The sequence below is a fragment of the Pelophylax lessonae genome (assembly GCF_965119305.1).
Source record: "Pelophylax lessonae genome assembly, chromosome: 10".
Lineage (NCBI taxonomy): Eukaryota > Metazoa > Chordata > Amphibia > Anura > Ranidae > Pelophylax > Pelophylax lessonae.
Window position 1 is genome coordinate 52,734,187 of NC_138777.1, and position 17,132 is coordinate 52,751,318.

The 17,132-nt window shown below is 41.4% G+C and overlaps 1 protein-coding gene across 3 annotated transcripts in view; it reads right to left on the reverse strand.

Annotated features, from left to right (window-relative positions):
* The window catches only part of KIAA1549L (KIAA1549 like), a 281,873-nt gene that overhangs the window by 133,556 nt on the left and 131,185 nt on the right, over positions 1–17,132 (reverse strand). For all 3 annotated transcript variants that reach the window (XM_082270116.1, XM_082270115.1, XM_082270114.1), the window contains exon 7: positions 13,648–13,707. In XM_082270116.1, the coding sequence (XP_082126242.1) occupies positions 13,648–13,707 (60 nt within the window). The remainder of the gene's footprint in view (positions 1–13,647; positions 13,708–17,132) is intronic.

The window sequence follows — 17,132 nt, forward strand, 5'->3', positions numbered from 1 at the left end:
TCTCCTCTACTCGTGCCTGTCAGGCATGATCTGAGGAAAGCCGATCAATGGCACTTCCTTTTTACTATGTGACCAGCTTTGATTGGACACAGCTGGTCACATGGTAAAGAGCCTACGTCATTAGGCTCTTTACTGGGATCAGAGATGTTGTGAGTCAGAGTGACACACCACACCACCGATCGCCGCTCTGCGCGCCCCCCAGAGGCAAGCAGAGTGGTCTATCCTGCTGGTCGTCATATGACGGCCAGTCAGGATAGAGCAACCACTTTCCGGCCGTCATTTTGCTATATGACAGGCGGGAAGTGGTTAATATATTGTAATTTCAACAGTTGCCCTCAGTTTTTTTTTAAATCTGCAGCTTTCGTTAGAAAAAAAAAAAAAAACAAAAAAAATAAAGAGGGTCCGTCTTCAAGCATTTCCTGTGATAGGGTGACAACTGTCTCCCAACTGTGCTCCTGCATTGTTAGACTGCTCCTGGTGGAAATGACAAGTGCCAATGCTGACACACATTGTGCAGGCATGTTTCAACATTATCACTGTCAGTAATCTGATCTAAAGCAATGATGGGCAGCTGGCCCTGGAGTATATGCTAGTAGACAAGAAGAGTCCAAAATCAGCATCCCTGATAGACCAAAAAGGTGTGAAAATTAGGGAATTAAATGGTATTTCCTTTAAAAAAAAAAAAATATTTATGATAAACAGTACCACCCAGTTAGGTTGTATATCTACTTTAATTTTTCTTTCCAATATTTTATTCTTAATTCAAATCAGATCAAATATAAAATACTGAACTAGAGGTGGAGTAGTCACACTACAGGAACAAAACTTAAAATTTCTGCATTTCTGTCCACACTGCCTGTGGTATTATTTTATGTTGAAAAGTAAGTTTTACCATGTCTAGGGCTAATTTAATTTCATGCATTATGCTGAATAAATATGCCTTTTTTTAACTGTACATTGCATATTTTTTTAATTTTAAGCTAAATAATGTAAAACTCCAGGCAAAACATGTTCCTAAAGTTTTGAATAGAGTGAGGAATAGCTAGAAACTCTGTCATGATTCTATTAGTGTCGGTTCACACGACTTCGGGGGCGACCTGTGAAGTCGCGTGCACCGCAACTTCGGCGCGACTTGCACGGACTTAATATAATGAACGTCAATGCAAGTCACTCCGATGTCGCCCCGAAGTAGTACAGGAACTACTTTCTGAGTCGCTCCTATTAGAACGGTTACCGTAGCACTGCATGGACCGCGACTTGTCAGGCTGACCTGTCGCCTGACAAGTCGCGGTAGTGTGAATGGGGTCTTACTGTTTTTATTAGGAAGCTACCTAAATTGGCCATTTACCAGTAGATTTTCAAACAAGTATTTGTATAAACATTTGTATGAAAATTCTCAGTACATTCGATGATTTGATGAATGTCCCTTAAAAGTTCAATAATAATTTATTATGCTTTTAATATTCAAATGGGCTTTCCCAAATGAAAAGCACATACATTGTTAGAAATTTGCTTGTTCGAGAAAAAAATTCCATTCTGCTCCTTCAAATTTTCCGGTCACTATGGTCAAAAATCAAAATCCATTTGACCTTTTTGAAGATGAAAAATCTGAAAACAGGAGGTGGATACCTGCTCCAGAAATCCTAATTCTCTCCTACCTTATCCAAAACTAAACACAGTATTTGGGGCTCTTGCACACGGATGCTAAAAATGCCATGTTTTTAGGCATTCATGAGTTTTTCTTTTAACTGGTCTAAATACAGCCCATTGTTTTTAATGGGCCTGTACACACAGGTGTGTAAACTAGCACTGCGTGTAGATCAGTAAAAAGAAAAAAATACAAAAATGTGCATTGCTGGTCAGTAATTTCTGTTTTTTTTGTGCATATACACATACATGACACCTCTTGACAAAAAAAACAGCTAGAATGTTACATTCACATGGCCATAAAAAAAAAAACACATTTCCTAGCATTTTTTATTTACAGATCTGAACACAGCTGCATTATTTTTTTTAATGGAGACATTCACACAGGTGTGCATTTAGATGCTGCATTCAGATCCATAACACAAAATCCATCACGTATATCAGATGCAAATTCATTCTGGTATTGAAAAAAAATAAAAAAACATGATGATTTTATATATTTAAAAAAGGATCTAAAAGCAAGTATCATTTAACACATTGACTTTTGTTCCAGAAATAACTCTAAAATTTTTATGGCCATGTGATTGTAGCTGAAGAATATTTAGATGCATAGGCGTGAGCACAGGGTGTGCCAGGTGTGCCTGGGCACACCCTAATCACTCTGGGTGGCGCAGATTTCCCCTGCTTAACCACTTTACCACCGGAGGATTTTGCTGTCTTCCGTCCAGGCCACTTTTTGCGATTCGGCACTGTGCGACTTCAACTGACAATTGCGCGGTCGTGCGACGCCGTACCCAAACGAAATTTACGTCCTTTTTTTCCCACAAACAGAGCTTTCTTTTGGTGGTATTTGATCACCTGTGCGATTTTTACTTTTTGCGCTATAAACAAAAAAAGAGCGTTTATTTTGAAAAAATAACAATATTTTTAAAAAATTTTTATATGAAATTCCCCTCAAAAAAGATGTAAAAACCAATTTTTTAAAAAAATCACAATAAGCGTATTTTGATTGGTTTGCGCAAAAGTTATTGCATTTACTAACAAAGGGAAAGATTTCTGTCATTTTTGGTGTTTTTTTTTTTTAACGCGTAATGGCGGCGATCTGCGATTTTTTTTGCGGGACTGCGACATTGCGACGGACAGATCGGACCCTTGACTGACATTTTTGACACTTTTGGGGGTACCAGTGACATTACTGCAGTAATCAGTGCTATATATATGCACTGTTACTGTAAAAATGACACTGGCAGGGAAGGGGTTAATTTTATTGGAGAGGGAGGGGTTAATGTATGCCTGGTGCTTACTGACGTGTAGGGGGGGAGGTGACTGAGTGAGTCATGGACAGATCGGATGTCCAGCTATGCTGAACAGTCTGATCTGTCACTCCCTGTCACTATGGAGATCCACACTAGATCCCCTGGCCCGACTCCCGCTGTGAATGAAAACAGCGGGAGCGAGCCTCCGGCGGCACGCAAGCGCCGCCCAGAAGGGGGAGTGTCTGACGACGTAGTACTACGTCGTCAGATGATAACGAGCCACTCTGCCGCAGTAATATTACTGTGGGCGGAGGTAAAGTGGTTAAACCCCTGATATTTGACCAAAGTCCCCTAATGGGCCTCAAAAAATGTGTAAAAATTATTTTAAAAAAACAAAAAACAAAAAAAAAGTGTAAAAAAGAATAAAAAATAAAATAATACAAATAAAAAATACACCAATCTCTGCCTTACTGACACTGTTCACTGCTCTACTGACACCGTTATTATATATATATATATACACATGCACACACATATGTGTTTGAGCTTTGAGGTGCACACCCTAATGCAATAGGCTGTGCACACCTATGTTTAGATGTATGCGTGAATACACGCATTTCTGCTAGGAATATCTGATATTCATACATCAGTACTGCATGCAAAAATCCTAAGGCTATATTTCCATTTTAATTTAGCACAGAAGGTATTCAGATGTCTCATTCTGTCACATATATAGAAAGAAATTGGCTGCACACCTCCACAGGTCCAACAGATGTATAGAAACATGTATAAAACTGCCACCAGGACAAGGACACAGACCATGGAAAGGTTGACGCGTTTCGCACTGACAATGTGCTTTTTGAGAACCAAACGCGTCAACCTTTTCATGGTCTGTGTCCTTGTCCTGGTGGCAGTTTTATACATGTTTCTATACATCTGTTGGACCGGCGGAGGTGTGCAGCCAATTTCTTTCCCAAGTTGTAAACACGGATGTGAGCCGGGGCGAGCACCCAGTCCCACCTGTCCTCAGGACTACACATAGTTACATAGTTACATAGTTAGTGAGGTTGAAAAAAGACATCAGTCCATCCAGTTCAACCTATGATGTGTGTGTGTTTGCTTTTAACTGTACATTGTGTACCCCTGTATGTTGTGGTCTCTAAGGTGTCCATCTAATAGTTTTTTGAAACTATCAATGCTCCCCGCTGATACGACTGCTTGTGGAAGAGAATTCCACATCCTTACCGCTCTTACAGTGAAGAACCCCTTACGCATTTTAAGGTTAAACCGCCTTTCCTCTAGTTTTAGTGAATGGCCACGTGTCTTATTGTATCTCCTCTCTCTGAATAGTTTGTTCCTTATGCTAGGGTTGCCAGTACAGTATTTGTACATTGATATCATATCCCCCCTCAATCGTCTCTTCTCCAGAGAGAATAAGTTCAGTGCTTGTAGTCTTTCCTCATAGCTGATGTCCTCCATTCCCCTAATTATTTTTGTTGCCCTTCTCTGGACTCTTTCCAATTCCAGCACATCCTTCCTGAGGACCGGTGCCCAGAATTGGACAGAATACTCCAGATGTGGCCGGACCAGAGTCTTGTAGAGTGGGAGAATAATCTCTTTATTTCTGGAGTGAATCCCCTTTTTTATACATCCCAGTATTCTGTTGGCTTTGCTTGCAGCGGCTTGGCATTGCATGCCACTGCCAAGCCTGTTGTCTACCAGTACCCCCAGGTCCCTTTCCATCCTAGACTCACCCAGAGGTCCCCCCCCCCCCTAGTGAGTAGCTTGCTTTCTGGTTTCTGGCCCCCAAGTGCATTACTTTACATTTACATTTACACCTCTGACCTGGAGCAGTGAATTGGCCTCTCTGTTTTCCCTACATATACCAAAAATAGGAAGAATAATCCTAATGTCAAGATAGTGGGCAGAGCCATGCAAATCATAGCTTTACACCCCATTGTTCAGATAAATATCCAAAGCTACTGGGGTATACTAAAAATATAGCCTAATACTATGGAGCCATTTATTCCAGACTGCATACAGCTGTTGCAGGCTTCTTGGTCATCATTATTGCAGTATATGGGAACAATGGCTTCTATGGAGTAGGGTCATAAAGGTTATTTTGGTTGGGTAGGGGGCAGTTTGATTGATTCAGTCCCTTCTTACCATACCTGTATGGTTATACCGTCTCATTTTAATTTAACTAATTACCATACGAATATACACTCACTGGCCACTTTATTAGATACACCTTGCTAGTACCCGGTTGGACCCCCTTTTGCCTTCTGAACTGCCTTAATTCTTCATGGCATAGATTCAAAAAGGTGTTGGAAACATTCCTAAGATATTTTGGACCATATTGACATGATAGAATCACGCAGTTGCTGCATGATGCGAATATCCCCTTCCACCACATCCCAAAGGTGCTCTATTGGATTGAGATCTGGTAACTGTGGAGGCCAATGGAGTACAGTGAAGTCATTGTCATGTTCAAGAAACCAGTGGTGAGATGATTTGAGCTTTGTGACATGGTGCATTATCCTGCTAGAAGGAGCCATCACAAGATGGGTACACTGTAGTCATAAAGGGATGGACATGGTCAGCAACAATACAGTAGGCTGTGGCATTTAAACAATGTTCAGTTGGCACTAAGGGGCCCAAAGTGTGCCAAGAAAATATCCCCAACACCATTACATCATCACTAGCAGCCTGATTTGTTGATACAAGGCAGGATGGATCCATGCTTTCATGTTTTTTTAGACCAAATTCTGACCCTACCATCTGAATGTGGCAGCTGAAATCGAGACTCATCAGACCAGGCAACGTTTTTCCAATCTTCTATTGTCCAATTTTGGTGAGCCTGTGCGAATTGTAGCTTCAGTTTCCTGTTCTTAGCGGACAGGAGTGGCACCCAATCTGGTATTCTGTTGCTGTAGCCCATCTGCTTTACGATTCGATGTGTTGTGTGTTCAGAGATGGTATTGTGCATACCTTGGTTGTAAAAAGTGGTTATTTGAGTTACTGTTGCCTTTCTATCCCCTCAAACTGCCCATTCTCCTCTGACATCAACCAGGCATTTTTGCCCACACAACTGCCGCTCACTGGATATTTCCTCTTTTTCGGACCGTTCTCTGTAAACCCTAGAAATGGTTGTGTGTGAAGATCCCAGTAGATCAGCAGTTTTTGAAATACTCAGACCAGCCGGTATGGAACCAACAACCATGCCACGATCAAACAAGTCACTTAGATCCCCTTTCTTCCTCATTCTGATGCTCGGTTTAAACTTCAGCAAGTCATCTTCACCCCATCAAGATGTCCAAATGCATTGAGTTGCTGACATGTGATTAACTGATTAGCAATTTGTGTTACCAAGCAATTGAACAGGTGTACCTAATAAAGTGGCCGGTGAGTGTATTTGGTGTTATAATGACCTTATGCACGTATGCATTTTTAAAGCATTTTCTGGTTGCCTGACTTTAATCCTGCACCTGTGAATCACCTGTGAATCATTAACATGTGACTAAAGTTCTATTCATTTCAATAGATCGGTGCATTCTTGGTGCACTTTTTAAACATGCGGCAAAATGCAACGTGAAGGACTTTTAGAAACGCACCACATCTGCAGAGCATAGGATTTAGGGTATATTCACACCAGATGGTGCATTTGTGAGCGCAATCTCAACGCATGTCAACCAACAAAAAAAAATGGTTCCTTATAAATGCAGTTCATACCAGTGCATTGTGTTGCATTTACCCAGTGCTGAAAAAAAAGCACAGGGTGCACTCCTTTTGTTTATGCGTGTTTGCATGCATGGGAATGCATTGCATTAAACGCAACTCACTGCAAGGCAAATCAAGGCAGCTTTCAAAGTAATTCAATAAAATGTAGTTTTATTTTTAATGTGCCCGCTATTTATTTTTATCACAAGTTCACCCACGCCTCTGCGCACGAGGTATCTTTGTTACACCTAGTTGCCACGGTAACGGAACCTAGCAGCTGACATTTACTTACTCGTGAACCGAGCTTCCTGATTGCAAAAGATGAAGGGATTCTGAAGTGCCGTAATCATCTTAAGTATAGCAAATAAACCCGGGAATGTTTGTACGATGACACTGCTGCGTTCATAATGTGATTGCTGTTTGTTTACCAAGAAGGTAAATATACTTCTTATGTTTGCTTATGTATTGCACAAAAAAAATGACAAGAATGCACGACGGACAAAGACACTAATTGTTTTCTGTAAGTTTCAATTCAAATGAAACATTCATGAAATGTATTACTGTAACAAGATGTACGTGTGACATGAAACAATCTTCCAATATATTTAATTATATTTCTTTGCATACAACTTCCGGCTGGCAGAGGAGACAACTTGGAAGCGGCGCGGGGGATGGGAGGGGGGAGGGATGGGTCACCTCCCCTGCTGCCCATAAAAGTGATCTCGTGGCGAATCTGCCACCGGGACCACTTTTTTTTATTCCGGATTGCCAGCTGTAGAAAAATAATTATGGTAGCTAGCTGCTGCCATAACCCTGGTATTTAACATCAAATTACCAACGTAATGGTTGGTTACTGACATTGTGGGCGGTCCGGAAGTGGTTAAAGTTTAAAATGAACTTTCAGTTTAACCACTTGTATATATATATATATATATATATATATACTGCGACAAGCTGCCTCAGCTCCGCGAAACGCTGTACCTGTATGGCGGTTCACGGGAGCGCTCCTGGGGGCGAGCGCGCGCCGCCAGAGGTGCACACCTGCCCCCCATTAGGCAGCGGGGATGCCGATCCAGGGGACCAGCAACCGTGTTTGCCACCGGGCACCCGCAATCGTTCCCTGCTAAGAAAGAACATCAGTCAGCTGCTGTAAATACAGCAGACCATTCCAAAAAGCTAGGCTCCAAAATTTGAAAGTATTTATACAAAAAAAAGGGGGGGGGGGGTATCTATCCCTGAAAAAATCGTGAAAAGTCCACAGAGGGACAAGGGGGGGATTGGGATTATGTGATACCAAATAAAGAAAAATGTAATAGAGAGTAGAAATGTAAATATTGGAAATTAATATTCTAAAAAACATTTTTTTATTTATACAAAACACAGTAAAATACATAAATGAAAGATCATTGTTGGGTAAGATAAAAAACAATGAAAGCATACAAGAGGTTATTAATGTATGTATATGGGAAGGCCCCTGTTATAAATACAAATACAGTTGTCGAAAGTAGTGCACACAGAAGCTCTGACGCGTTTCAACCTGAAGTCTTCATCAGGGGGTAGATGCCCACTTTACACAGTTATAGTATCAACATTTAAAAATAAATCTGTATATATGGTCAGGAAACCAACTGTGTGTCAGAGACTCAAAGAGGACCTCAATGGGATGATAGCCAGGGTTCCCAAAACAGCACAAGGGATCAAGGAGCAAAAAGGCGACAGGGTCTCAAATTCTGCAATTAGACCACACAGCAGAAGTGAGTCTTCCCCTAGTAGGGGAATATTAGGGTTATATCAGCGGCCTTCCTGTATATATTTAGAGATGTACAGATTTCTTTTTGTATGTTGATCTATTCACTATAACTGTGTAAAGTGGACATCTACTCCCTGATGAAGACTTTAGGTTGAAGCGCGTCAGAGCTTCTGTGTGCACTACTTTCGACATCTGTGTTTGTATTTCTATCAGGGGCCTTCCCGTATATATACATTAATGTCCTCTTGTATGCTTTCATGGTTTTTTATCTTACCCAACAATGATCTTTCATTGATGTATTATACTACATTTTGTATCAATAAAAAATGTTTTTTAGAATATTAATTTCCAATATTTATATTTCTACTCTCTATTACATTTTTCTTTATTTGGTATTGCATAGTCCCAATTCCCCCCCCCCCCCCCTTGTCCCTCTGTGGACTTTTCACTAGAGCAGACCGTTGTTCTCTCTTAAAATGATCACAGAGTGCCTGTGATCCTTCTATATAGGATCACAGGTCTCTATGGTCATCTCACAAGTCCCTCCCCCATACAGTTAGAAAACACTCCCCTAGGCTCACACCTAACCCTTTGATCACCCCTGGGTTTACTCCTTCCCTGCCATTGTCATTATTACAGTGACAGTGCATATTTTTAGCACTGATTACGTTAGTAATGTCACTGGTCCCCCCAAAAGTGTCAAAAATGGCAGTTAGGGGTGCGATCAGTCAGCCGCAATGTTGCAGTCCCACTAAAAATCGCAGATCGCCGCCATTACTAGTAAAAAAAAAAAAAAACCAATAAAAATGATATAAATGTTTCCTGTAGTTAGTAGACTCAATAACTTTTGCGCAAACCAATCAAAATACGCTTATTGCGATTTTTTATTACCAAAAATATGTAGCAGAAAACAAATTGGCCTAAAATGTTAAAAATTTTTGATTTTTACATTTTTTTTTTTTTGGGAATGTTATATAGCAGAATGTGAAAAATATAGATTTCTTTCAGAATTATCGCTCTTTTTTTGTATATAGCGCAAATAATAAAAATCACAACGCAATTGTAAGCCAAGTTGAAAAAAAGTGGCCTGGTCATTAAGGGGGAAAACATCCTTCCGGTCTTAAAGCGGAGTTCCAGCCTCGGGGGTCAAATTTACATAAAAATACCCCCGGGACAGTCAGGGCTAGTACATTCCACAATGGATAGCCTCTGAACTGTCCCGGGTCGCACTTACCTTTTAGAAGAAATACTTACCTTGAAAATTTCTTCTCCAGCGCTGCCATCTCAGGTGTGGGCAGCTGAAGCCAGCGCGTCCTCTTCTGTGGCCTCTTTGGTGACGTCGGAGTCCCACAATGCACTGCACCGGCCCCGCTCGTCACTTCCGATGCAGGCGCAGCATGCCTGCACAGCTTCTGGGCATGCCCAGAAGCTGTTTAGCAGGGAATGCCACGCCTGAACCGGAAGTGACGAGCGGGGCCGGTGCAGGCGCATTGATTCCTGGGAACGATGACGTTCAGCTCCCAGGAGTCATCACAAGCTGGAAGAGATGGCGTGGGCCGCGGCCGCAGAGGGAGGAAGTGGAAGGAAGGTGAGTATATTTTCTTCAATATCAAGGTAAGTGACCAAAAAAAAAAATCAGGAGCATCCATTTCTTTTCAGGTGGCCCTCAGCAAGCGAATGGCCTAAAATCGATTTTGAGGCTGGAACTCCGCTTTAAAGTGGTTAACAACCAAACGTCATCCATTTAGCGTTTGAAGCTGTTATAGTGAAGATTTCCTAAAGTCCAAAAGAACCGTCAGGTAAAATAAGCTAACTCCAATCCATCAAAACAAAAGGTGTGCAGAGTCTTAAAGCGGAACTTTGATCAGAAAATGAAGTCCTGCTAGGTCACTTCAGGCTGGCTCCTTCTGCAGGTATAGCTATGAAAAACATTAAAAATAGATGCCTATACTGTAGTATTACACTGTCTCTGCACATGCTCAGTTTATTTCCATTTTTAGGCATTTTTAGGCACTACCAAGTTTGTAGAGACCGAACAGTCTTAGAGATAGAATGGCTTAGAGATAGATGACGATTCTCTGAGGAAGGTAGGGCATGGATTAAATGCCTTTTTATGCCTGACTGTGTGTACTTTTATCATACAGCCCACTGCATGTACATGGGGACCCTCTCTAGAGTGAACACATGGGGACCCTCTCTAGAGTGAACACATGGGGAATAGAAGAGGACAGAGAAGGAGAGGTAGAGCAAGGGAAAAAGAGATGGGGCAGTTAGAGAAGCTGCATGGGGTCAGAGCAAAGGAGATGGGGACAGAACAGTAGACGGGGGGGGGGGGGAGAGGGGGTGTACTCCACTTTGCTCAGCAGGGGATCTGTGAGCTGATCCCTGCTGAGCAGAGTGGGACAGAGTCCAGACATTGCTGTCTGTTTACACCCAACTGCAATCTGATCCAATCCGTCATTCCATTTGTTTTTTGTGGACCGGATTGGATTGAAGATTAAACCCGCTGCTTCATAGAAGCAAATGGAGGGTCCAATTTGGTCCGCCTGAAAAACAGACAGGCAGATCCAACTGGACTGCTCATATAAAAGTGCCTAAAGTGCAGTGTGATAGATATTTTAATTATTCTCAATATCGATGTTCCAAAGTGCTAGTGCAGTTAATACATACTGTACATTTCATACAAAAAGTCCAATAAAATTGCATTGTGATAAACTGTTTGCACCAACTTCATTGTATTATCACCAAGACGGCACATACCATCTGCTTACCAAAAAAGTTCTCTCTTAAAATGATGAGGTCATGTGTGCTTGTCATCTGCTGCATATTTGCAACCACTGTGTTACTAGAGAAAAGTGACAATGCTGGTATAATAGCTTTTTCCCAAAATCGGCCTTTCCACACTCCATCCAGTCCAGTACCGACCATAGGAAACCCCATATATGCAAAAAAAAAATCTCGGTATAGTGCATTAGCCAGCCAAAAAAACTATTTGTCTCTTTATCCTTTGCTGTAATTACAGAACTTTAATAAAGAAGCACAGTTTGTCCTGCTATTGCACTATAGCATGCTTTATTCTTTGTATATACAGGGTTTCCTGTGGTTGGTACTGGACTGGACGGAGTGGCAAAAGGCCACTTTTAGGAGAAAGCTATTATACCTGCATTGTCGCTTTTTTGAGCGAAGTGGCTGCAAATATCTGGCAGATCGCAGATGACAAGCACACATGACCTCATATGCTTATGAAGTCACATTTTTTGGTAAGCAGATGGTATGTGATTGGTCTTAGTGATGTTACAGTGAAGTCGGTGCAAACAGCTTGTAGTGGATCTGCACAAGTTTATCACGGCACAATTTTATTGGACTTTTTGTATGAATTGCGTGTTTTATGCATATCATTTATTGCACTAGCACTTTGGAATGCATATTATTTATTTTTATTTATTTCAGGTACTTATATAGCGTTGTCAATTTACGCAGTGCTTTACATCTACATTGCGCATTCACATCAGTCCCTGCCCTCAAGGAGCGTACAATCTAAGGTTCCTAACTCAGATTCATACATACATAGTAGGGCCAATTTTATACAGGATCCAATTAACCTACCAGCATGTCTTTGGAGTGTGGAAGGAAACCGAAGGAAACCCACGCAGGCACAGGGAGAACATGCACACTCCAGGCAGGTAGTGTCTTGGTTGGGATTTGAACCAGCGACCCTCCTGTTGCTAGGTGAAAGTGCTAGCCACTACACCACTGTGCCGCCCTGTATATATATATTAATTGTTCTCTATCTCATTGCACTTTATTGTGGTTCACACATATATGATGGATGTTTTTTCTTTGTACATAAGGGTTTGCTTATGTAAGATATTTTGTATTTCTGTGATTTTGCAGATTTGAAAGCACTTTGATAGCATTGATAATCATTTAAAGGAACAGTGCACCTAATTTTTATAAAGCAAAATATTTTGGCGTTGATATATTTGGGCACCTTTTCATTTGCTACTTTTCCATAGGTGATATTGATTTGTACTCATATTTTTATTTTTCATTTGCTGTTTTTCACTAACGCAGAGTTACACACATATTTAAAAAAAGGGGAGATGGAGACAGACACAGCAGGGGAAATGGAGCAGTTAGAGCAAGAAACATGGGGACAGTTTGCTAAAAAAAGGATGCTTTTCTCCTTTCCATAAATGTCCATAGAGAAGAGCTCCCATAAACTTTCAGTTTTCCCCGTCTGTTCTGGGCATGCACAGTTTTGGGGCCGGTCAATGATTAGACAGCTGAGATCTGTCTAACTGGGGCAGCAGGGCAGGCACAGGAGGATTCAGGTGATGTCTGTGTGCTTGGCTCCTGTTTCTAGTAGTTTCAAACAGATGGGAGTGAGGGGGAGGAAGGAGCAACGGCCTGCCCTAGCCTGTGCCAGCCTTCAGTGCCCTACAGCCCACCCACCTGACCCCAAAGCCATACAGCCCACCCACCTATCCACAGTGCCCTACAGTCCGCATGCATTGAATGGACAACAATGTAAGAGGTAAGTGGGACTGGGGACCCTAAGATAAGGGGTGAGTGAGGAGGACACTGTAAGGGGGAACTCTGCAAACTCTGGTGTAAAGAGAAACTCTGATGTAAGGGGGGCTTTGTCACCAGAGCCCCCTTACATCATTGTTGCTAGCGTTCCCCCTTAAATCACAGTGCCCAGAGCCCCTTTTCATCAGAGTTCCCCCCTACAGTATAAGGAAGAACTCTGTGGATTCTGATGAAAGGGCTCATTCAAAAAGGGGCTGTGTCCTGTCCTCCCTAAAGAGCTGCTGTCTGGGTTTGGGGTGGCAGAAGGATGGTGGGGAGGGGGGCACCAAGATGCACCTTCGCCTATGTATATAAAAATCCTTGCACCGGCCCTGGTCGCCAGTCCAGGTTCACATAAGACAAACTTCCACCCAACAATTACAATTAAAGTATAACTAAAGGCCATAACATTCAGGAATTGGTAAGCTGTAATATACTGTAGTTTGCTTTTGGGTTTAATGGTAATGCCATAAGCAATAGAGGTTTAAGACAAGACTGCTTTCTATGGGTTACTCTGCTTAAAACATTACATTCGATCTTTTGCCTCAATAAATAAGCCTCTTGGCTGGTGGAGTTGATAGTATAGTATCAAGAATAGTCCTTCTTATGCTAAAGTAAGCCTAAATATGAAATGGGATATTAAAGTAATTATTAAAAATTGTACATATCTATATTTAATATTATATTTATAATATAAGTTACCTGTGGTCACCCAGTAGTTCATTGTTGAATCTGATGTGTCAAGAGTTGGATAATATAATGCTAAAAGGAAAAATCAATAAATAAAGCAAAAATATCTATTAATCTCAGAATTTTAATATATAAATTACCAAATACCATTTACTTTTAACATTTACTTTACACATTTAAATACCTATACATACACACCTGACATATTATACCTATACACCTGACATATTATACATACACACCTGACATATTATACCTATACACCTGACATATTATACATACACACCTGACATATTATACATACACACCTGACATATTTATATGGCGCTGCTTTACATAGTGGAATTAAACTATTTATATCAGTCTTTGATTTCCTAGGAGCTTACAATCTACTTTCCTGACACTAAGAGAAAAATAGTGACAGAGGAGTGATCTTCAGCACACAGCCTGTGACTGATAGCCTCAGCTCTGTTCCTGTGTGCTGTGTTAAGGGATGTGTGCCCCTTCCCTCCAAACAGCTTTCAGAGCTCTCCTCAGTGGTGTATCTTCTGCTCTCCGCCCCCTGCTTTCTGAAAGTTCAGACAAGCTTTAAAAATTCTGGACTTTGAACAAGAGAGAAGAGAGGGCAGCAGAAAAAGGGTACAACTTATGCAGTATGATCTGTTTCATCTCTATGAATAAGCTGAGGCCAGTGATTTTACTGGGTATATAAATGTGTTTACAACCAATTTAAGCTATTGTATGGTTCAGAGAGTAACCCAGAAAATCTGCAGAAACCCAAAAAATGTCATACATGCAGTCTTCCTATTCTACCCCAGAACCCCACGCTGTAAACCAAGAGTGCTAACCATCTATCCATCAAACTGAACTGTTACTAAATACCTCTCTGCCCTACTGACACTGTCCACTAGTCTACTGACACTGTCAGTATATATACACCTGTACACACACATATATGTTTGAGCTTTGAGTTGCACACTCTAATGTAATAGGCTGCGTATACCTATGCATAGATGGATCAAAATTCAGATGGTCCCCGCTAGAGCTGCACGATTTTGGATGAAATCACAATTTTTTTGCTTAGAATAAAGATCGTGATTCTCTCACGATTCTCAGCGTAACATCATTTTTCACAGTATATGAAAAAAAGTGGGCTAACTTTACTGTTTAGGATTTTTTAAAATTCATTGAAGTGTATTTTTTTTTCTTAAAAATTGTGTTTGAATAAACCGCTGCGCAAATACAGTGTGACATAAAATATTGCAACGACCGCTGTTTTATTCTCTAGGGTCTCTGCTTAAATATATATATAATGTTTGGGGTTTCTAAGTAATTTGCTAGCAAATAATATTGATTTTAACTTGAAAGCAACAAGTGTCAGAAAAGAGTCTTTAAGTGGTTAAACTGACCTAATTTACAGACCAAAGGTCATCCCTTTGATCTAAAAGAACGAAATGATACAATGTTTCTTTTTATCTCTTAGCGCTCAGCAATTTTGTGATAAACTTTGCCGGCTGTTTTTTTTTTTTTTTTTTTGACAGCCGTGAGAACGGAACTGTTCTGCATAGTGTTGAGCGAACACGGACTGTATTATTCGTGTTCGTACCGAATAATTGGATTTTTTGTACCCGAACACGGACACGGACACTTTACTGTATGTTCGGGTAAAAATCCGTGTTCGGTCGTTTTATTTCCGGGTTTTGCATGCTTTGGCGCTCTTTTCATGGCGGGCTTTCAACAGCCAATCAACAATCGTTTAACTGGTGTGCCTTAAGCCATCCCAGCCATGCCTGCAAATGTCTCAGTAGCTGTGATTGGCCGTCTGAAGCATGTGACCAAGTCTTTATAAGTTCGAGGCAGCCGCAGCGGCGTCATTATGCTGCTTAGATTCAGGGACAGAGCACACATCAACGTGCTGGCTGCTGATTAGGGAAAGATAGGCAGGAAAAAACCATTTGTGTCCGGATAGAATTGAGGGACAGGTCGGAGTGTTTAGGCAGGGCGAGTTGTAGGCATTTTAGGGATAGAGTCTGCTGAATTATATAGGGTCAGTGTCTTCTACAAACTACAATCGATATTGCTGTGTGGGGGGTGGGGTCTGCACTCAATCCTGATCTACGATCTCTTCTCAATCCTGTTAGGGACAGAGTCTGCTGAATTTTAGGGAAACTGTGTTCTACAAACTACAATCGATATTGCTGTGTGGTGTGGGATTGGAGATAGGCAGGTGTCAGTGATCCACATCCATTTTTCTGTGTGTGAGCTGCAGTGAACACAATCTTTTTGGGCTGCAGTGAACACAATCTTTTTGGGCTGCAGTGAACACAATCTTTTTGGGCTGCAGTGAACACAATCTTTTTGGGCTGCAGTGAACACAATCTTTTTGGGCTGCAGTGAACACAATCTTTTTGGGGTGCAGTGAACAAAATCTTTTTGGGGTGCAGTGAACACAATCCTTTTTGGTGTGCAGTGAACACAATCTTTGTGGGGTGCAGTGAACAAAATCCTTTGTGGGGTGCAGTGAACACAATCTTTTTGGGGTGCAGTGAACAAAATCCTTTTTGGGGTGCAGTGAACAACATCCTTTTTGGGGTGCAGTGAACACAATCTTTTTGGGGTGCAGTGAACAAAATCCTTTGTGGGGTGCAGTGAACACAATCTTTTTGGGGTGCAGTGAACACAATCTTTTTGGGGTGGAGTGAACAACATCCTTTTTGGGGTGCAGTGAACAAAATCCTTTTTGGGGTGCAGTGAACAAAATCATTTTTGGGGTGCAGTGAACACAATCTTTTTGGGGTGCAGTGAACACAATCTTTGTGGGGTGCAGTGAACACAATCTTTTTGGGGTGGAGTGAACAACATCCTTTTTGGGGTGCAGTGAACAACATCCTTTTTGGGGTGCAGTGAACACAATCTTTTTGGGGTGCAGTGAACACAATCTTTGTGGGGTACAGTGAACAGAATCTTTGTGGGGTGCAGTGAACACAATCTTTGGGGGGTACAGTGAACACAATCTTTGTGAGGTGCAGTGAACACAATCTTTGTGGGGTGCAGTGAACACAATCATTGTGGGGTGCAGTGAACTCAATCTTTGTGGGGTACAGTGAACACAATCTCATACTGAAGGTTTGAGGGTGCTGCCTGTTCCATACTCCCCCTACTCCTCATCTAGCCTTTTAGGGGTACAAACAATAGTAATTGGGGCCTAGTGTGGTTGTGTACGTGTGATATACATACACTTTTTTTGGATCATATTTTCTATTCCGCTATTTAATCAAAAACCTTTGGGGATCAGTTAAATTGGGGGATAGTCTGTGTTGGTACGTGTGAGAGAGATCCACCTTTCCAAGTTGTTGGGGTTCATCTCATACTTCTGAAGGTTTGAGGGTGCTGCCTGTTCCATACTCCCCCTACTCCTAGCCTTTTAGGGGTACAAACAATAGTAATTGGGGCCTAGTGTGGTTGTGTACGTGTGATATACATACACTTTTTTGGGA